This window comes from Trachemys scripta, chromosome 1 (assembly GCF_013100865.1).
Source record: "Trachemys scripta elegans isolate TJP31775 chromosome 1, CAS_Tse_1.0, whole genome shotgun sequence".
Classification (NCBI taxonomy): domain Eukaryota; kingdom Metazoa; phylum Chordata; order Testudines; family Emydidae; genus Trachemys; species Trachemys scripta.
The window spans coordinates 141,177,038-141,198,645 of NC_048298.1; the positions used below are offsets into that span (position 1 = coordinate 141,177,038).

General features: G+C 44.5%; 1 protein-coding gene across 4 annotated transcripts in view; it reads left to right on the forward strand.

The window, feature by feature from the left end:
• Positions 1-5,918: 5,918 nt before the first annotated feature.
• MAN1A2 (mannosidase alpha class 1A member 2) overlaps positions 5,919-21,608 on the forward strand; it is a 295,186-nt gene continuing 279,496 nt past the window's right edge. For 3 of the 4 annotated variants that reach the window (XR_004647895.1, XM_034787853.1, XM_034787871.1), the window contains exon 1: positions 5,919-6,777. Coding sequence is in view for 3 of the 4 variants with exons in the window: in XM_034787853.1 (XP_034643744.1) it covers positions 6,470-6,777 (308 nt within the window). In the remaining variant the exon portion in view is untranslated. Of the gene's footprint in view, positions 6,778-14,433; positions 14,463-18,070; positions 18,184-21,608 lie in introns of those variants that run through there. The other variant, XM_034787864.1, reaches the window with a different exon arrangement.

Consider the following 21,608-nt stretch of genomic DNA (forward strand, 5'->3'; position numbering starts at 1 on the left):
AGTATGTAAAAAAAAATTTACATTTCTAAGTTGCACTTTCACGATAAAGAAATTATACTACAATACTTGTATAAGGGGAATAGAAAAATACTATTTCTTTTATCTTTTTACAATGCAAATATTTGTAATAAAAATAATATAAAATGAGCACTGTACACTTTGTTTTTTGTTGTTGTAATTGAAACCAGTATATTTGAAAATGTGGAAAAGCATCCCACATATTTATAATACATTTCAATTGGTATTCTATTATTGTTTAACAGTGCAATGAAAACTGTGCATAATCACAATTAATTTTTTTGAGTTAATTGGTTTTGAGTTAATCACTTGAGTTAACTGGGGTTAATTGACAGCCCTACTTTTAACATTACATTATTGTGATGATAATGCAAATCTTTAGATGCATGTAAAAGAACCCAGACAGATTAAATTATTTTTCTGTCAACTGGTAAATCCATAAAAAAAAAAAAAAACCATCCAAGCAGCTCAAATACGGGTCAGGAGGTAACCCTAAGGGGGAGCTTGCTTCTGATTATAATCTTGGCAAGGTTGGGGGAGGGTTTGGGAAAGATTTTTTTTTTTTTTTTGAGGCTGTGGTCCGCATGGGCTGTAACTGTTTGATCACTGTTACGGCGTGTGGGGGACTCAGGGCCCTGCCCCCCAGGCTTCCTGCGATTTACCATAACTCTCAGCTAGTCAGTAAAGCAGAAGGTTTATTTAGACGACAGGAATACAGTCCAAGACAGGTCTTGCAGGCACAGACAACAAGACCCACCTCAGTTGGGTCCATCCTGGGGTCTCAGGGTGCCCCAGCCCCTTGGGAGGTCAGAGCCCTGTCTGCCTCCCAGCCATCTCTTCAGGTAGCTCCTGAAACTCTTCTTCAGCGACCCCTCCCACAGCCTTTGTTCAGTTTCCCTGGCAAAGGTGTCACCTGGGCTCTAACCCCTTCCTGGGTTCTTATGTTACATGCTCCATCGGTCAGTTTCCCATCCCCCAATGCAGACTATCCTAGCCACACTTCCCTGTCAGCATTCACAGACCACAGCAAGAACAGTCCCAGTTTGTCACATCTTTCCCCCCTTCGAGACCGAACTGAGCAGGGTCACTTTAGCCAGTGACCCGGGGAAGTTTGAATCTACCCCCCTTCCCGTGGATGCCCCAGCATTGCTTTCATTTCTTGGTGAGAATTACACCAGGCCCCTCCAGTTTTACACCCCCCCTTAGGTTGGGGTTGCTTGATGGCACTCGCAGTTTGCATGTGGGAAGGTTTATGTGGCCTGTGCCCTTTTTCCACCCCAGTACCCCTGGGGTTTCAACTGGGCTGGGGTTTTCTCCCAGCGTTTTAGTCTGGAGGTTGGTGATTCGGGCTCTTTTGGTTTAGAGCCCCCCTTTGAACCTTGGCCACCCTCTGGAAAGGCTTCTCTATGCTGGGCATGGGTCCTAAAGCCGTTTTCCCCTTGTTCCGGGCCTTCCTCCCCCTCTGACAGGGGTTACAGGATCGGCAGTACTGTCGGACAGTAACAAAGACCCCAGGCCAGTAAAAGCTTCGTAGCAGCCTTTGCTGGGTACGCCAGGTTTTTTGGTGCCCTGAGAGGGGAATGTCATGGGCCCAGTACAGCAGCTGGTGGCGATACTTCTGGGGCACCACCAGTTGCCTCCTGATCCCCCCGACTCCATTTTTTCTGGGGGAGCCCATTTTTGTTACAGGAACCCTTTTTCCCACAGGAACCTTTTCTGGCACCCTCTCCCCATGGTCTGTACTGCACTGAGGTCGGCCAGGTCCCTTATTTTCCGCAAGGAGGGATTTTTTTGCAACTCGGCCTGGAACTTAGCATCTGGGACAGGGATGGCCACCTGCTCTTTCTCGCTGGCTGGGTCTGAAGCCGCAGCCTCCCTGAGCTGTGTCCCTGGGCGTTTCCTCCCCACCAGGTTAGGGTTCTGCGCCTCAGGCAAGGCACCCTCCCCAAGGTCAGGGCGCAGTGCCCCATGCCGGCTTTGGCTACCGGTCATGACCAGGGCACCCTGGGGGTTGCTTGGCCAGTCCTCCAGGTCCCCCCCATCAACACCTCAGTGGACAAATACGGGTGTACCCCCACATCCTTGGGGCCCTCCTTGGCCTCCCACTTTAGGTGTACCCTCACCACAGGTACCTTGAATGGGGTCCCACCCACCCCCGTCAGGGTCAGGTAGGTGTTGGGCACCACCCGATCTGGGGCCACCACCTCGGGCCGGGCCAGCGTCACCTCGGGCCGGGCCAGCGTCACCTCTGTGCCCGTATTCCAGTATTCATTGACTTTCCTCCCATCCACCTCCAGGGGAACAAGGTACTCTCTCTGGAGGGACAGCCCTGCGCCCACCGTATAAACCAAAAACCCTGAGTATGGAGCATCCAGCCCCCCAGAGGAGCTGGCTTGGAGCTCTCCTCCCTCCTTAGCAGGTGGTACTCTGCCAACTCCCCTTCCCTGGGAATGCTGCCTCTTGCCCGGCTGGGTTTTTACCCAGTTAACCCTCTGTGGGTTCGGTCTGCTCAGTCTGTTCCTGAGCCTGGGGCACTGGGCCCGTACGTGGTCTTTCTGGCCACAGTGATAGCAGCCCATGTCCCGTGGGTCCCCTCGAGTGGGTCGAATGGCCCTGACGCTGGATGTTTCCCTTTGGTGCGGATTTTTCCTATTTCCTCGCTGGGAGGTTCCATGATGCGTTGTGGCGGGCCTGTTCCTTTGGGACTCCTCTCGGTTATCCCCTGCCCGACTGTTTACAAATTTGTCGGCCAACTGGCCTGCGTGCTGCAGGTTCTCTGGCTTTTGGGCCATCAACCATCGCCTCAGGCCGGGTGGGCACTGCTCATACACGTACTTCAGTACGACTAGGTCAAGCAGATCCTCTATAGTTTGGGCCCCAGCCGTTCACTTGCTGGCATACCCCTGCACCCGGTTGGCTAGTTGTAGGTATGTGACCTCATGGGTTTTATGCTGATTTCGGAACCTTTGCCGGTACATCTTAGGGGTCAGCCCAAACTCGTGGAGCAGGGCCTTTTTGAACAGTTTGTAGTCCCCTGTCTCTGTCCCTTCCAGTTGGCTGTACACCTTTCTGGCTGTGGGGTTCAGTGAGGGGATGAGAAACTGGAGCCTCTCTGCAGGGTCAACCTGGAGCAGCTTGCAGGTATTGAGGCATGTCCTCCCCCTCCTTACGCTGGGCCAGAAAGCACTTATCAAAGCTCTTTGCAGTCTTGGGTCCCCCCTCGCTCACCGCAGCCGGGGCCCCACTGCTTCTCAGCCTGGCCAGTTCCAGCTCATGCTGATGTTGGTTCTCCTCATGCTGACGCTGTTTTTCCCGTTCTTTCTGTTCTTCCTGTTCATGCTGACGTTGTTTCTCCTTCTTTTTCCACTCCTGCTTCAGTTCTTGCTGCCTTAACTTGAGCTTTTTTAGTTTCAGCTCCCTGTCACATTCCAGTCGCTTCCGCTCCGGGGACGGGGAGCTTCGCCGGGATGATCCCCTGCTGGCTGCCGGGGTCAGGGTGCCCTCGATATTCGCTGGGCTTCCCCCAACCCCTCCCCTAGGTATAGGTAGGCAGGGTCTCGGGATGTCCTCGGCAGCAGTCTGACCCCTCCCAGCCATGTCAGGCCCCGGGGCCCACTCTGCATCCGCCGAGCGGCTTCTCTCAGGGACAGGGCTCGGTTCATCCAAGCATTCCCTCTCCTCCAGCTGGGCAATTAGCTGTTCTTTGGTGGACCTCCCAATGTGCAGCCCCCTCTGCCTGCACAGCTCCACCAGGTCGCTCTTGAGGCGTTTAGCATACATCCTTCTGCTGGCCGCTCGCCGGCCTGTGTGCTCACCGCTCCCCACAGTTTCCAGGGAGACCCCTAGTGTGCCAGCCCTTCTCGAGGTCACCACCTCTCTGCCAGGGTCGAGCTGCAGACTCCTCCGCCCCTGAGACCACTCGCTGCAATCCCCCGGGGGACCCTGTTACTGCAAAAGTTCTTCTCGCTGGTCACACGCTCCCAGGGGTGATAACCGTCTCTCTCTGACTCTTTAGTGCCTGGTCCCTGTCAATCCCCCTTCGTTTTACTGCTCCCCAGTCACTTACTGCAGGAAGCGCCGTCCACGGGGTGCAGTAGATCCCACAGCTGCCACCAGTTGTCACGGAGTGTGGGGGACTCAGGGCCCTGCACCTCCAGCTTCCTGCGATTTACCATAACTCTCAGCCAATCTGTAAAGCAGAAGGTTTATTTAGACGACAGAAATACAGTCCAAGACAGGTCTTGCAGGCACAGACAACAGGACCCCCCTCCGTTGGGTCCATCCTGGGGTCTCAGGGCGCCCCAGCCCCTTGGGAGGTCAGAGCCCCGTCTGCCTCCCAGCCATCTCTTCAGGCAGCTCCTGAAACTCTTCTTCAGCAACCCCTCCCACAGTCTTTGTTCTGTTTCCCGGGCAAAGGTGTCATCTGGCTTCTAACCCCTTCCTGGGTTCTTTTGTTACATGCTCAGGTATTCTCCGTCAATCAGTTTCCCATCCCCCAGTTCAGACTATCCTAGCCACACTTCCCTGTTAGCATTCACAAACCACAGCAAGAACAGTCCCAGTTTGTCACAATCACATCTTGAACTGGTTCCAGGGTGGGATAACAGGTGGTGCGTGCACATGTTTTACTTATACTGGATCAATTTACAACAACACTGGAAAGTATCAGGGGGTAGCCGTGTTAGTCTGTATCTACAAAAACAACAAGGAGTCTGGTGGCACCTTAAAGACTAACAGATTTATTTGGGCATAAGCTTTTGTGGGTAAAAACCTCACTTCTTCGGATGCATAGAGTGAAAGTTACAGATGCAGGCATTATATACTGATACATGGAGAGCAGGGAGTTACTTCGCAAGTGGAGAACCAGTGCTGACAGGGCAAATTCAATCAGGGTGGATATAGTCCACTCCCAATAATAGATGAGAAGGTGTCAATTCCAGGAGAGAAAAAGCTGCTTCTGTAATGAGCCAGCCACTCCCAGTCCCTATTCAAGCTCAGATTAATGGTATTAAATTTGCAAATGAGTTTTAGTTCTGCTGTTTCTCTTTGAAGTCTGTTTGTGAAGTTTTTTTGTTCAATGATAGTGACTTTTAAATCTGTAATAGAATGACCAGGGAGACTGAAGTGTTCACTTACTGATTTATGTATGTTACCATTCCTGATGTCCGATTTGTGTCCATTTATTCTTTTGCGGAGGGACTGTCCAGTTTGGCCAATGTACATGGCAGAGGGGCATTGCTGGCACATGATGGCATATATAACATTAGTGGATGTGCAGGTGAATGAGCCCTTGATGGTGTGGCTGATGTGGTTGGGTCCTCTGATGGTGTTGCCAGAGTAGATATGGGGACAGAGTAGACAATGAGGTTCGCTACAGGGTTGGTTCCTGGGTTGGTGTTTCCAACACTGGAAGATACTGACGTATGCTACCTGTAACATAACCTCCCTTATCAGGATGCCACTCGCTGTCCCAGTCTCAGGGCCAGGGCCAGCTCCAGGGTTTTGGCCGCCCCAAGCAGCCAAAACAAAACCAACAACAACAACAAAAGCCCTGATTGCGATCTAAACAAAGCCGCGATCGCGATCTGCAGCGGCAATTCGGTGGGAGGTCCTTCACTGCCAGGTGGTGTGAGGGACCGTCCGCCGAATTGCCGCCGAATACCTGGACCTGCTACCCCTCTCCGGAGCAGCCGCCCCAAGCACCTGCTTGAGAAGCTGGTGCCTGGAGCCAGCCCTGCTCAGGGCAGACCACACCCTAGCGCAGCGCCCCCTGCGCGCAGCGCCACCCCACCACTGCTCCGCCTGGGGAGGCAGCTCAGTATATCGGATCCCCCAACGCGCATGCGCGGAATGTGTGCGTCCTCTGTGGGGGGCTAGTGTAGCGCATGCGTAGCAGCGGGGGCAGGAGGAGCGGAATCGGCGTTGTCTGCTGCTGCCGTTGCCGTGCTTGGCTCTGCTCGGGGGGAGTGGAATGAGCCGTCACCTGGCTCGGCCTCGGTCTCGCGCACGCTGGGCAACCGCCGCCGCCCGCCGGCGACCCTCCTGCCGCCGCGGGGTTTCCGGCGCCCAGTAGTTACCGCCGCGGAGCGGCCCCGGAGCAGCGCCCGGAATCCGCCTGCCCGGCCCCGCGAGCCCGGCATGTGGCCCAGTGGGTGCGGGGGGCGCCGGCGCAGCCCGGCCTCTCGCCGCTGAGTCGGTCGCTGCAGGGCCGGGCCGGGCCGGGCCGGGCCGGGGGTGGCTGTGCCGTGACCGAGCGGCCCGGGGCGAGGAGCAAGGGGACGGCGCCTGCTGAGCTGGTGTGGGGGAAGCCAAGCGTGGACGCGCCGGTGGTTGGATCGGCGCACGGCTCGGCGAGAGCTGAACAGCTCCGGTTTGCCGCTCTCCGGCTGCCCCGGTCCTGGCTGGCGGATATGAGATGATATAAACTCTCCGGTCCGCTGTTAGAGGGACAATGACCACCCCCGCTCTGCTGCCCCTGTCTGGGCGTAGAATCCCCCCCCTGAACCTTGGGACCTCCTCCTTCCCCCACCACAGGGCTACCTTGAGACTGTCCGAAAAATTTATCCTCCTCCTCATTCTTAGTGCCTTCATCACCCTCTGTTTTGGGGCATTCTTCTTCCTCCCGGATTCTTCCAAACACAAACGCTTTGATCTGGGTTTAGAGGATGTGTTAATTCCTCACGTGGATACCAGCAAGGGGGGCAAAAACCTTGGAGGCTACTTGATCCACGGGCAAGGACACGATGAGCACAGGCACAGGTATAATGTATACACATGGTTTTGTTTGTTTCACGTAAGAAAACAATGCCTGATCTTGCTGTCATTAGAGTGACTATAAGTGGGAATAGGATTTGGTCCAAAGAAAACCTAGTAAAGAGGACTGCGGTTGGCCTACTGTGTAATGTGGTTTTCCTTTTGCCGTTTCCAGGAAAATGTAGCTCTACCTAGATGGCATAATTTTCTTCTGACAAATGTAAAAGTCATGGTTGCTTAATCATGGCTGAAAGGGATACTGTAATGTAAGGAGCATAGTGACTTTTGGGTGGGCTCACAAGTGGAGAGTCACCTCATATAGCCTTGCTCTCATGAACATGAAATATCCATAGTATTTATTCTCTGTATATTTCCTGAATGTCTTTCTGCTTCTGAGTTCTTTGTGCCTCTCCCCATACCTGTCTTCCCCAAGCTGCTACATGTGAGGCTGTTTGGGGTCCCTTAGCTCCTGGGCCCTTGTCCACCATGATTCTGTCTCCTTCAGGCTCTCAACCCCTGGCCCTAATTTGTGCTGCTGTTTTGGGCAGGTGTTAGTAAGCCAGGTGGTTGCCTTTTCTCCCTGTTTTAGCTTCCTAACTATCTCAGCAGAGCAAGAGAAGTAACGTGAGAGAGAACCTGCAGCTATGAGAACAAACTGAGGTGGCAGCGATTGGGATTTTTCTATTGATGGTCACTAGTGGAGGGACACCATAATTAAGCACTAGAACTGAAATATTAGTGCTGACTGGTCTAGGTGGGCTTGGGCTCTCTGCAGCATCAGGTCTTTATGCAGTATAGAGTTGGGTTAGCTCAAGTTAGGTCCCAGACATGGATTTTGTAGAAAAACTAGCTTTACAAATCTGAAATCTTTTTTTTTGAAATTTTCAGATGAGTTTTTGAGTACACTTATCATTAGAATTATTTTATAATACTCCTAAAAAAAATTAGTAACAGTAACAGAATTAAAAAAAAAAATCAAAAAACTCTTAAGCTTAGTGTTTCTTTGGGAGTGGTGTGAAATAGGTTCCCTCTTCTGCCTATGATAAGAGTTCTATAATGGTTATTTGTGCCAGCTTTTGAAAAAATGGGATTGTCCTTTTTTGTTACTGTGTGGTATATAAAGGCAATCTGAATATTGGGGTATTTCCCACCCTGGTTTGTGCCTTATGTTAGAAATATCAGCAGTGTTAAGCCTGATTATTCTCTGCTATTCATGGAGGATCTGTTAGACATCTTGAAGTACATTTATTATGATTTCTGATGCCTTACTTGAAAGGGCACAGGTGCTGAATATTTAACAAAGAATTAATTTATTGAACATGTTAATTAGCCCCTACTGTTAAATGCTACACAAAACAATTCTAGACATTGACTAAGCCTCATAATTACATATGTAAGAAGATTGTACAGGTTGCCAAACCCCTGATGGCAACTAATCATGAACAGGAGCCAGTGTCCCTCTGCTTTGGCTTCAACGGTCTGGGTTATTAGCTGCTAACGGTGTCAGGAACACTACCATACCGTCTTTGTGGTTTCAACTATTCCTGTTTATGTACTTACCCATATGACTTGCCTGATACCTTGTAGATATACTCTTCTAACACCGCTGTAATGGCTGAATCAGTGTACATTTTATTTATAAGGGAAGTACAGAGGAAGCATATAAAGGGAAGGGGAAGATGGATTTGGAGTGGGTATATCAGTGATATACAATACACAAGTAACACAGCTCCAGGGTGGATTTCTCTGGATTCATGATTCCAGTTTATTCCATGCTAATGGACTCTGTAATGTGGAGGTGCCCATATATTTTGAGTCATTGCAGGTCTGAAGCTGTTTGAGTGTAGTGAGGTGTTTAGGGTGCTAATTCGCTTGGGGGACTAACCTTTGCAGCAGCAATAGGTGTTCTCAGTGGAAAAAGGCCCAACACGGTAGGGGGCTTTCTCGGTGTTTCCAAGACCAGTTGCTCTCTTCTAGAGTAGTTCAGCTAACCCCTTTCTGGGCAAAATAGGCAAACCCCAGGCAGAGAGAGACCGCCAGGAGATCACCTGAACTCCCCTCAGGCAGGGCAGTCCTCTCATCCCCAATCCAATTGGCTTCCATCCCACAGGGTTCACCTTATCACAATGCTCAACACCCTTGTCAAGGTGAACACACCCCATCTCTCCACACCCCATCTCTCAACTACCTGGCCACAAGCTTGGCTTCCTTTTTTGTCAGACCCATTAACCCAGTTATGCTTACCTTGTGCTGTTTTGTGTCTCGTGATTCTGTTGTTTCCCAGTCACCATGATTTGCATTTCTAAAGTAGACAAGCCAAATTAAAAGCTGTGTCACACATTTTTGAATTGCATGATGCCTTCTAGTGGCTGGCCTATAGAAAGGAAAAGAAACTTGCTATTGCTAAAAATAGATTTTTGGCATAGCTTTTGGAGCTAGCTGACCAAGTTGTAGTTCCAGTTCCCTGTGCATGTGATCTCCCCACCCCTTCAACATAGAAGATATCTATCTGAAGACATATAATCAGTTCAGTAGTGATATCACAAAGGAAATTATTATGGTTGTGCCAACTTTGGCTTTATTTGTGGAGTACCTGTAGATAGAGGTAACTTTTCAATTATGTTCAAAGTAGACTTCAGTCAGTCTACACAGGCACTGTCCACACTAGAGAAACTTGGCATGCTAACCCTTGTGTGCTTAAACTTTCGCTCTAAGCACACAAATGCTTCTAGTGATGCACAAGCTTTACAGCCTATTTTTGGATTACATTTGATTTGACATACCAGCATGGACAGGGATCACAAAACTCAGTCATAAGTGATACTTTAAGTATGACTGGGTTGCTGAAGGGACAGAATGTCCCTCATCAGCTGTTATTGCCTCATTTTGTGTTAGAAACTTGCCCCTTTTGTGGTGAGTTGGAGAGAATCCTCAGGTATCACCTGTACCCTGCTGGAGGTGCTTCAGGATAGCACCAAAGTGCCATGTAGAAAAGGAGAGGACGGGCTCTATTAACGGTCAGAGAAACAGGTCGAAGAGCTGGGCTATGAGACACTGGACACAATGAGAATTTTCAGGATCTCCTTTTAAGAACCCTGGATCTTCAGTGTCCAAGCTGATTTGGGTGAAGGAGGAAACAGGATGAAAGGTCCTCAGTCTGGTATGTAGCTTATAAAATGTAATGACAGATTGATGTTGGAGGCTTGGTGGCTGAGGGAAGAATATTTTGTAAGAATGCTGGTGTGCATTCATACTGATCTTGGATATGTAATGCAGTTCTCTACCTATGTAATGGAGATTCTTGTTAATCTTTCCCCTCCAGTATCTGAATAACTCACTCAGCAAGTCCTCCAACCTTGCAATCAAATTTTGGGACAGTGCACATTTCTTTCCACCCAGATGGAACCTTGCACAGCCTTTCCATTCAGAGGCAGTCCTTTGATATCAGAGGTGCAAATGATCCTCATTGGTCTTCATGCTTTCTGAGATTGCTTTTCTTTTCCTGGATGGGACCATAAACAAAGACATTCTTGAAGGTCCTGTTAGTTTATTTAGAGCTGCAATCTCCTGGGCCCCCTATCTTTATTCTGTAAATCAGTTAAAATAGCGTCCCCTGCTCACTTGTAATTTTATCCGTGTTTTTGTGAATTATTTGTCTATGGTCCAGGAGAAGTGTCTTACAAGAATACATTTAGAATCTGAAACAGAACTGTGATTGTACTTTTAGTCTCATTCTTTGGTATTTCAGGAAATGGATGGGCTGTTGCTATGGTTATTAACACTTTTTAATTTCTTGTTCTTCGTTTCAGTGCTACTCAGGCAGGATGGGTGTCCCAAAGTACTCATAGGGTCAAGTTAACTGGATTCACAATGTTGGAAAGGCGCATAAATCTCTGGTCTAGGAAAAGGGGAAGCAGAAAAGACTGCTACTGGACATGTACAGAGACATGAATAGAAACCCTGAACACATGTATAGTTTGAAAAGTGTGTGTGTGGGGAAGCTCGCCTTTTAAGAGACAGGACAAATTCAGAAATCATACGGGACTTCTGGAATGAGACACATGCACGTGAATGACGGCTAGACTATTCCAAATGGAAATCTTTAATGCATGCCTGAGGACTCGGGAAAGAGTGACAGTTGTGTAAACTCAGCAACAAGCTGATACCCAATACCACAGTTTGCAAGTAGCTATCTATTGGGCTGCTTCTTACCAAGTCCTTCAGAGCCATTACAAAGTCGCTTCACTCCTTTACAAGATTGATTTCAATTTTCCTTTCCACAAAATGAGGCATTTTATTAACTCTTTCATTGATATGTCTATTGCCACCTAATAATATAAATGAGTTAACTTGTTTTGATATTGTAGTTGTCTTGTGACCTCTTGTGTTAATTAAATGTCTTGAAGGCCTCTCTAATTTGAACATCAATCATATTCTTATTAAATTCATCAAATGATTCCTCTAAATGCTCCCTCACCAAACTCTTTGCAGTTAGAAAGCTTGTCTTTCACCAGCAGAGGTTAGTCTAATAAAAAATATTTTTACCCACCTTGTCTTTCAAAATGACTAAGTCACTACTACAGCAGGAAATATATAAATGTATGCAAATAAGAGTATAATCACACCAGCACAACATCTCAAAGCCACTTCAAAGCAGCAGCTGGCCTATCGCTATGTCAACAGTGCAGTCTTTCAGAAACACATTCATATTACAGATTGAGAGTGGGATAATTATTAAAAACAAACGTATTACAAAAGGACAAACCCAGCACCAGTGTGGCATTAAAATTGCAAGGGCTCATCTACATGGTGCAGCAATGTGTACTATAGGGAAGTGATTTTGAAAGCTCACTAATGGTGTGATAGTGTTAGTGCCTGGGAGGTGTGGGATTACAATGTGTTACACAACTCTCCTCTGGGCCTGATCCCCAGAAGATGCGAGTCTGTTACAGTTCTTAGCAGTACCGCCTGGCTTTCTAGCTGAAGCTGTAGAGCCATGCTTTCAGCTATGTAGTCCCTAGTTCACTTCCTGTTCACAGAAGTCAGCATCCTTGTCATATGTCGTGCAAAATATGTCAAGCTGATACTATAACTGCTTCATTAGTCTCTGAACAGTTATGGGTTAACAGTCATCTGCATCTTTTATTATTCCTGAAAAGACACTTCTCCATCTTCTTGCTCACTGTATAGTTATTTGTATTACATTAGCACCTAGAGGCTCCATTGTTCTAGGCACTGTATAAACAAATAAAAATGTTATCAGAAACTTCCAATCTTTGTTTTTAGGTGGTCTAGTAAAATATAATAGCTTATCCATCCTGTGTCTCTAATCTTTGTTTTGTCCTTTTACCTCTTGTCTAAAACTAAGAAATGGGTAGGGTGATAACACAATCTGTTCATTAGTGTCTCAGAATCTGCCTCTCCATGTTTGTATAGTCAGAAAATGATTTAATTAGCCATGATAAAAATGGGAAGGCAGGGTCACCTGGGAACACAATGGTCTTTTTGGTGTTCAGCTTTTAAAATTTGACTAATTTTTTTTACTTAAATCAATAGATGGATTGTGTGTACTGAGTTGTGTTACTTGAATCGGTATAACTGTGAAGTGAGCTAATTAACTTAAACTAAATACACCCAAATGACTAAAGGTAGTGACATCTAGAAAGACAAAGGGAAATCAGGATAAAATAGACACATGATTAGAAATGCCCTTTATGTTTACAGTTCTGTTCAGATTCATAAATTTTGAATGTAATTGTTTATGTTCAGAAACTGGTCAGAATGGTTTTCACCTTGCTTGCTTGCATGATTTTATAAAAGAGATATTGCATGTATCTGAGAAACAGGAACCCTTCGTTCATTTTTGATTTCTTAGGCTGATAATGTTTGTGTGAATGTGAAAATGCACAGCCAAGGTTTGTGATTTCACTCTTAAGAGATTGAGTATGCCTTTTAAGAAAAGGAGGGGATAAAAACTTTGGAATTTTTGAGAGGGCAATTAGGTTCCTATATTTACTGTAATTTTGCTATTCATAGATTTTTTTTTATTTTAAAGGCTAGAAGGGACCATTAGATCACCCAGTCTGAACTCCAGTATAACACAGGCCACTTACCCCTTTACTGAGCCCAATAACTTGTTTGACTTAAGTATATCTTCCAGAAAGATATCCAGTCTTGTTTTGAAGACATCAAAAGATGGAGAATCCACCAGTTCCTTTGGTAGTTGCAGTTGTTCATCAGTCTCACCATTCAATGTGTACCTTTTTTCTTCTAATTTGAATTTTTTTGGCTTCAGCTTCCAGCCATTGATTCTTGTTGTGCCTTTCCCTGCTATATCAACCCTTTAGCAGCTGGTATTATTTCCCTGAGAAAGCACTTAATAAACTCACCTTTCAAAAAAAGAGTGAGCTCTTTAGGTCTCTCACTGTAAGGCAGCCCTTGCATAGTTTTTGTGGCTCTTCTCTGTACCCCACCAGTTTTTCAAAATTCTTTTTAAAATGTGGACCCCAGAGCTGGCTGCGGTATACCAGTATTGGTTTTACAGTAGCCTATCCAGAGGTAAAATCATCTCGTTTACTGGTTTTATGTTGAAGATGCTCAGGTACTACAGTGATGGCTGGCAGTATAAAACGTTAAGGCTGATAGTGAATTATTTTTTGTAAAGGTCCAAATTTCTTGGTCAAGGTTCAGACTCTAGAGAAGATAATAATAATAATAACAATAATAAAAAAATAACATGATGATAATAAGTAGTAAATAAAAAGATTTTGGGGTCCATTCAAAAACATCTGGCAGTCCGGATTTGGCCCACTGTCTGCCTGTTGATTACCCCTGCCCTAAGATATACTGATTATAGGCACTAGTGCTGCTGTAAACCCTTGTGCATGGCTTCACTGAAGTCAGTGGGGGCATCCTGGTTAAGTAAGTGTTTGCAGGACTAAACCCACAGATTTCTTGGATTAACTCTCTTACTCACTGGCATAATTTCTTAATATTAAAAATTAATCTTTGTATTCAATATAACAGAAGAACAAGCAGGCAAAATACACATGTGCAAATAAGGGAAACTTCATCTTTCCTTGTGACATGAACAAAATGAAACACAGCATTCTTAAAAAAATCATATGGTGAAAGGAATTTCTACATTTAAACTGCTGAGTATATCGAAAATAAGATTCAATTGAAAACTGTCATTTCTAAACCAGCTGTTTGTAGTAGTCATTGAAGTGACATAACATATGACACTAACAGCCTGGGAGACTATGGTATGAGATTAAATTAGTTTCCATCCAGGTCTAGCAGGGTTGCATTGGACCTTTCGGACTTTCAAACTTTAGTTTGTTAAACATCAGTTATAATCATGTTACTTTTCCTAGCCAACAGAACAGAAACTTTACCCATAATTACAGAGACAAGGTGGGTCAGATAATGTCTTTCATTGGACCAACTTTTGTTGGTGAGAGACAGGCTTTTGAGTTTACACAGAGCTCTCTAATATCATGGGACTGACACGGCTACAACAACACTGCATATTTATCCATAACTGTCACTTTCAATGAGCGAGATAAGTAGGTGAAGTAATATCTTTTATTGGACTAACTTCTTTTAATGGAAGGGACAAGCTTTCAAGCTTCACAGAGCTCTTTCTCAGGTCTGGGGAAGGTAACCAGAGTGTCCAAGCTAAATACAAGGTATGTCAGATTGTTTAGCATTAGGGATTCACATGTGTTGTAGGATACCACTTAATGAAGTGGGGACAATTACAGGTTAGCAGGCTGTAGGGTGTGTTACAAATTGTTGTAGTGAGCTATAAAACCAGTGTCTCTGAGTTTGGTGTCTAGCAGAGTTATGAATTTAAGCTCCCAGACTAGTCTTCTGAATATGTTGTGCAGATTTCCTTTGAGGAGTAGGACTGAGGGGTCAGAGATAGCGATTGCTTTGTAAAGAGTGATCACCGTGGGTGACGGCGTTTTTGTCATCATTTTTTCATTCGAGAGCATAGCAACTGTCTGATTTCACCCACATAGTTGTTGTTGGGGCTTATGATGCACTGGATGAAGTACAGCACGTGTAGCGATAGGCATGTGTAAGACTGGTGGAACTTGAAAGGTGAGTTGTGGGGTTATTGATATGTCTGCAGGTTTTTCATCTGTTCTGGCATGATCTGCTGCCACTTTGAGCTGGTGTGTTCTGGTCTGTGGGGAGCCTGCTTCTGATAAGCTTGGTGAGGTTGAGGGGCTTGTCTGGGTCAGAAGCAGGGGTTCGGGAAGGATTTTTTTTCAGGATGTGGTCCTTGTCAAGTATGTGTTGTAACTGTTTGATATGTCGTATAGGTTCTAGTGTGGCATGAGAGGTGACAGCTTAGGGGTATGTGGTCAGTGGGTTTTTTCTGTATTGACAGTTTTTTCCCAGGGTATTCGTATTCCCATATGTGATCTACTTCTCTGGTGCAGTCCTTGTATAGTGAAGGCATTTTAAGTATGTTTAGGTGTGTATCCCAGACTTTCTCTTGCAGGAGAGTGGATGAATAAAAAAATCCAATTTTTATTTTTATTTTTTTTCAAAAAAAGTTGATAATTTAAATAACTTTAAAAAAAAATCCTGTTTAAAACGAAATCTGAGTTTAATACAAAATATATTTAGGCTTAAACTACTACTGTCTTAACACATTTAAATAAAAAATAAATATGCTGAAACCATGAGCCTCTATCAAAAACTTTGAGTTACATGCTGCTTTTCTGCATAAAGATCTCTTCCTCTCTTTCCCCCACCCCCTTGATCCGAATTCTAACTTTTGAGGTCAAGCTTTATAAATGTGGCACAACAAATTGTGTATTGTATTAAGGGCTTGATCCTAGGGGGGACCTGGGGGCTGTGCTAGTGGGTGCAAGAGCTTTGCAAATTCATCGCAGGCATTCTGGCCTGGCCTCTGACTTCAGGAGACACCATCATAGACTCATAGACTTTAAGGTCAGAAGGGACCATTATGATCATCTGGTCTGACCCCCTGCATGCCGCAGGCCACAAAACCGTCCCTACCCTTCCCTTGACTCTGCTGATGAAGTCCCCAAATCCTGTGTTTTAGTGACTTCAATTGGCAGAGAACCCTCCTGCTAGCGATCCCTGCCCCATGCTGCGGAGGAAGGCGAAAAACCTCCAGGGCCTCAGCCAATCTACCCTGGAGGAAAATTCCTTCCCGACCCCAAATATGGCGATCAGTAAGACCCTGAGCATGTAGGCAAGAGTCTCCAGCCTGACCCTTGTTAGCCATTATACTATTTACCTGCCATTGCTCGGTATTCCTTGGCTAATATGTTTTACCATTAAACCATTCCCTCCATAAACTTATCTAACTTAATCTTAAAACCAGACAGGTCCCTCGCCCCCACCGTTTCCCTCGGAAGGCCGTTCCAATATTTCACCCATCTGACTGTCAGAAACCTTCGTCTAATTTCAAGCCTAAACTTCCCCAGGGCCAGTTTATATCCATTCATTCTCGTGTCCACATTAGTACTAAGCTGGAATAATTCCTCTCCCTCCCTTGTATTTATCCCTCTGATATATTTAAAGAGTGCAATCATATCCCCCCTCAGCCTTCGCTTTGTCAGACTAAACAACCCAAGCTCCTCTAGTCTCCTTTCATATGACAGGTTTTCCATTCCTCTGATCATCCTAGTGGCCCTTCTCTGCACCCGTTCCAATTTGAGTTCATCTTTTTTAAACATGGGAGACCAGAACTGCACACAGTACTCCAAATGAGGTCTCACCAGCGCCTTATACAACGGAAGCAGCACCTCCTTATCCCTACTAGATATACCTCGCCTAATGCATCCCAAGACCGCGTTGGCTTTTTTCACCGCCACGTCACATTGTCGACTCATAGTCATCCTGCGGTCTACAAGGACCCCTAGGTCCTTCTCCTCTTCCGTTACTTCTAACCAATGCGTCCCCAGCTTGTAACTAAAATTGTTGTTAGTCATCCCTAAATGCATCACCTTACACTTTTCACTATTAAATTTCATCCTATTTCTGATACTCCAATTCACAAGCTCATTCAAGTCTCCCTGCAGAATATCCCTATCCTCCTCCGAATTGGCAACGCCTCCCACCTTCGTATCATCCGCAAATTTTATCAGTCTACTCCTGCAATCGGTTCCGAGGTCAGTTATAAATAGATTAAATAAAATGGGTATCTTATCAAGACCATCCACTGAGCCCACTGGGTGGTCTTATTCCTATTTTATAGTTTCTCCCTATCTGATCTCTTATTGGCTCATTTCTCAAATTATGGATATTTAACTCCACCCACCATGGAAATCTACTCTCCAGCTCATGGAAAAACACTGACTTGCCCAACAGTGTTCCCTCTAATTTTTTACGTGCGTGGAATGAGTTTTGTTATGTGCATCTATATGGAGATGATGTGTGACACATCATCTTCATATGGGTGGACATAACAAAATTCATGTGGTGGGGGTGGGGCCGAGGGGTTCGGAGTGTAGTAGGGGGGTCAGGGCTGGGGCAGAGGGTTGGGGTGCCGGGGGGAGGTGAGGGCTCTGGCTCAGTGTGCAGGATCTGGGGTGGGGCTGGGGATGAGGGAGTTTGGCGTGCAGGCTGCCATGGGGCTGGGATGGGGGGAGAGAGAGGAGTCCCCCCCCACCCCAGCTCTCTCTCTCTCACTGCAGCAGCTTGGGGATGGGTGAGAGGCACTTGTCCGCAGCTGTGGCAGCTCTGGCATACCTGGACCAGGTTGGGCTGGGGGAGGGGCTCCTCTTCCCCTCCACCTGCGCAGCCCTTGAGAGCCTGCTGCGCAGCCATGCAGCTTACAGGGAACGTAGCTGCCCAGTGACTACCAGCTCTTGCTTTTGGATAGTTCTGGAGACTTTAAGTAAATTACTTTTCTCTGCCTTCTTGTGTGTGCTCACAGACAGAGATACAAACAAACAGAAATCCATTAATTTCTCAACTGCCTCCCTCTCTAAACAAATGAGATACTGCAGTGTAAAAAGCATGTGGGTTACAGGAGTAGAAGTCTTGGATTATTGTTAGTTGTTTTGTTTTTCTGGGAGTGGGGAGAGAGGGGTGGACGTAGGGTGGGACTGGGGGAGTTATGTAACAAGGGGAAAGGAGCAGACCATGCAACCAGAAAGGAGCAACACTGCTGTCAAAGGAGGATACTGTGGGAAGAAGGGACAACAATCTTCAGAGTGCAGCAGTTGATTTCAACATGTGAGGACTGGAGGAAAAAAACCTGCCATGGCTGCAGGTTGTAAAAGATCCTATTTGGGAATATTTTCAGGAAGTTCCTGTATCTCTGGGTAAAAAAGAAATGTGTCAAATGAAAACAGTGGAACAGAGAGATGCAAGGCTGAATTATCAGCGTGAAACAGCCCGAAAAATGCTCTTCAGAAGGTAATGACTAACGTTGATATGTGGACATGTCTGAACAATCTGGATCAAGAGGTTGGTAAACTTATTTTTGCACCATTCTTATGGACTGCCTGCCATGTTTTACTATGCTAGTAAATGATAATTTAGATTATTCTCCTAAATATGTATTTTGGGTGGATTAATTACTTATGAATTTCAAAATGTTTATGTTCAAAAAAGTATTTATTAAATTTTTACTGTTGCTGGACTTTTGAGATTTTTTTAATCGCTCAATATAATTAAACATCCTAGGTGAATTTCCTATATATAAGTAAAGTTTTATTAGGCTTTTATGAATTTTACCATTTAAAGTCCCCCCCCAAGCTATTTGGTATGTTGCTAGAGATGAGCATTTAAATAGATATAGATCATCCTTATGACTTAATTTCCTTATAAAACTGTGTTTAGAATAAATTATATAGTTTAAACAGTGGTACTAACAGCTGCAATAGGAGGAATCTTTACAATCTCATTTTTAAAGCAATGCACTGAGTAATACTCACTGAGAGTGACTTTTTTAACCCTTGTGTGTCAGGGTCCATCTTAGCTATAAGAGGTTATGAATATCCATGATTTACAATGACAGGGTCATCTGCTGGTACCAGCAGCAGTGTCGCAACTATATAAAAAACAAAACAAAACATAAAAAACTTTTTTCATTATATTGTAAAACCACAGATTACTTCGTAATCAGGACCAGCAAATTCTAGCAAGACTCTATAAATGCAAAGATTGCTTTGTCCATTTACGCAACACATTCTTCCTTTCTTCTTGTCTGGAAAAAAGAGTTGGGGCTGTTGTTCTTACAGAAATAATTAATACATCAGGAAATGTACATACAGCAGAATACTTAAAAAATAGCAGTAAAAGCTATAGCAAACTGTTAACAAAAATCTGTGTCTGCTTTTTCACAGACGATGCTGTAAATGTAGCAAAGATGAGAAGAAATCTAGAGGAAGATAATGAAGGGAACCTGAAACTTATAACACATAGGAGCAGAGCTCATTTCTTGCATCTTTTAGCCAAAGAATTAAATATAGGTTTAGTAGTAAAGGAAAATGTTGTTGAATTTGCAAATTACTTCTGTAACACCACATTGCTCAGGTTGACTGAAGAGAGCAGGATTAATTCTCCTCCAAGAAGTCTGTTGGAGTGGTTGATTGTTTTGAGCTATTTATTAAGAACTAGCCCATTCTGATGAGAATTTGTGAAGAAAATCATGACAATATAGATAGATGGTATCCAAAGTAGTCAACATTGGACTAATGAGAAATGTAGAAGATTGTTTTCAGTATAGTCAGTTTACTTCCATAGCTTTGGACAAACTGCAGAAAGATTTCCGCTATATTATTAATGCTTCTGAAATTTGGAAATAACTTTGAGACATTGCTATCCAACAACAAAGTTAAATTGCAGGCAGTAAAGAAGCAGAGGGATCAATCACTTACCTCACCTCATTTTCTTGCCAGTATTCTCAGTCCAGAGTACTAGGGTTGATGTCACACTGATGAAGAAGATGCTGCTATGACATGGGGATCTAATAATAACTTATCAATCATGCCAGTCATAATTTTGGGGCTGGGCATGAAGCATTCGAGCAATACATGTTTGTTGATATTGTTTTATAGAAAATCATACCAATGAACTGATGGAGGTCACTAGCTAAGCACCTGGAACCAGAATTTGTTGAAGTGCTAAATCAGCTTTTGATAGCAGTAGCCTCTTCTGCAGGCACAGATGGACTATTTTCTTCGTTTGGACTAATTTATGCAGAGTTGAGAAATCGCTTGGGAATTAGATAAGTTTTCCAGCTTTTTCTTCTATTTCAGTTAATGAATAAAAATGAAGGGGGGGAGGTGTCTTGAAATTTTCTGGTTTGAAAAGTTTGAAGGACAGCCTAAATAACTTACGAGACTGTCTGTCTCATTTTCTAGAGACTTAGGTGATTAGGAACCACAGTTGCCAACCTTCACGTGATAAGTAAGCACTCCAACTTTCACAATAAGCCAAAAATCTGCGGGTTTGGCATGTCTGTCAGGAACTTAAGCTCCAGTCACTTTCATTTAGGCATATTTGAGAATTTTTCCAGGCTGACCTAAATGATCAGTTTAATTCACTGACTACAGTTAACTCCTCTGTTTAATAAATAATTTAGTTGCAAATGTGAATATTTTGATAAGAATAGTTTGTATCCAAAGCATTTGAAAGTTGTTTAATAAGTAAATTTAAATGCTGTTTTGTTTAATTAAATCATTACTATCCTAATGCAGCTTGACAGAAATCATGAGCAAAAAGATAATTATCTAGTAAATAATACATCATTTGCCATTTTCTGATGTATTAAAATGTATAAGAATCTGAAAATAAGATATATAATTGTTTAAATGTGTATATAGTTAGTGTATCCTCCAAAGTTGAAAAACTGCATACCAAATTTAGCATAAAGGCTCTATTTAGTTGTAAATCAACATGTTTTAATGGTTAGATCAACCAACGAGAATGCACCTTTTTCAGAAAATGACTGACATACAAATGGAAAAGTTGATTGAAATAGATTTAAATCAATGTTTTCTACTTGCTGATTTAAATCAGTCCACCCTGGTTCAGAGCAAATTCTGTGTATCTGACTATACCTGGCAGTGGATAATAGACTTCTTGGTGCCTTTGGGATGTTTGCTGGATCTGTGGTGATCTGTGGGTTTCTAGTATATTTTCTTTAGGGTTCCATTGTTGACTTGTTGTGTTCAGGAAGTTGATGCTGGAGTGGGAGTGTTCTAGAGAGAGTTTGATGGATGGGTAGTGGAGGTTGAAGTTGTAGTGGAAATCTGAGGGAGTTTAGTTTGTCTGTGCAGAGGGTGAAAATATCATCAGTGTATCTCAGGTATATCATTGGTTTCATGGTGCGTTTTTCTAAATATTCTCCCTCCAGATACCATGAAAAGGTTGGCATATTGGGAGCCATCCTTGTACCCATGGCAGTTCCCATGATTTGGACAACGATTTTGTTAAATGTGAAATTGTTGTGGGTGAGGATTACCTAGATGAGTTTGGCAATATAATTTTTCAATAGCTTTTTTTCTTGGTTTGTTTTCACTTTAGACAAATGCACAACCCAAGAAGTTGTAAACATTTTTCTTACAGTGTGTTCTATGTACAAGTGCTGTAATATTTTGGCTCACTAGGAGTAGTTGGGTGTGATTCTCTTTGTAATGCACAAAAAATTCCAGATCCTATCATGCCTGCACCACAAAAATCCTGCTAATGTTTTTGTATCCAAGTTCCCAAATTCCAGTGCCTAAATACAGAATATGTTCAACTGCTCTGACTACACCAACAAGTTGTTGACAGTGCTGCAGATAGTTGGAGTGGAGGGACATGTTCTGTGTGTAAGCTTGGATGGATTAGAT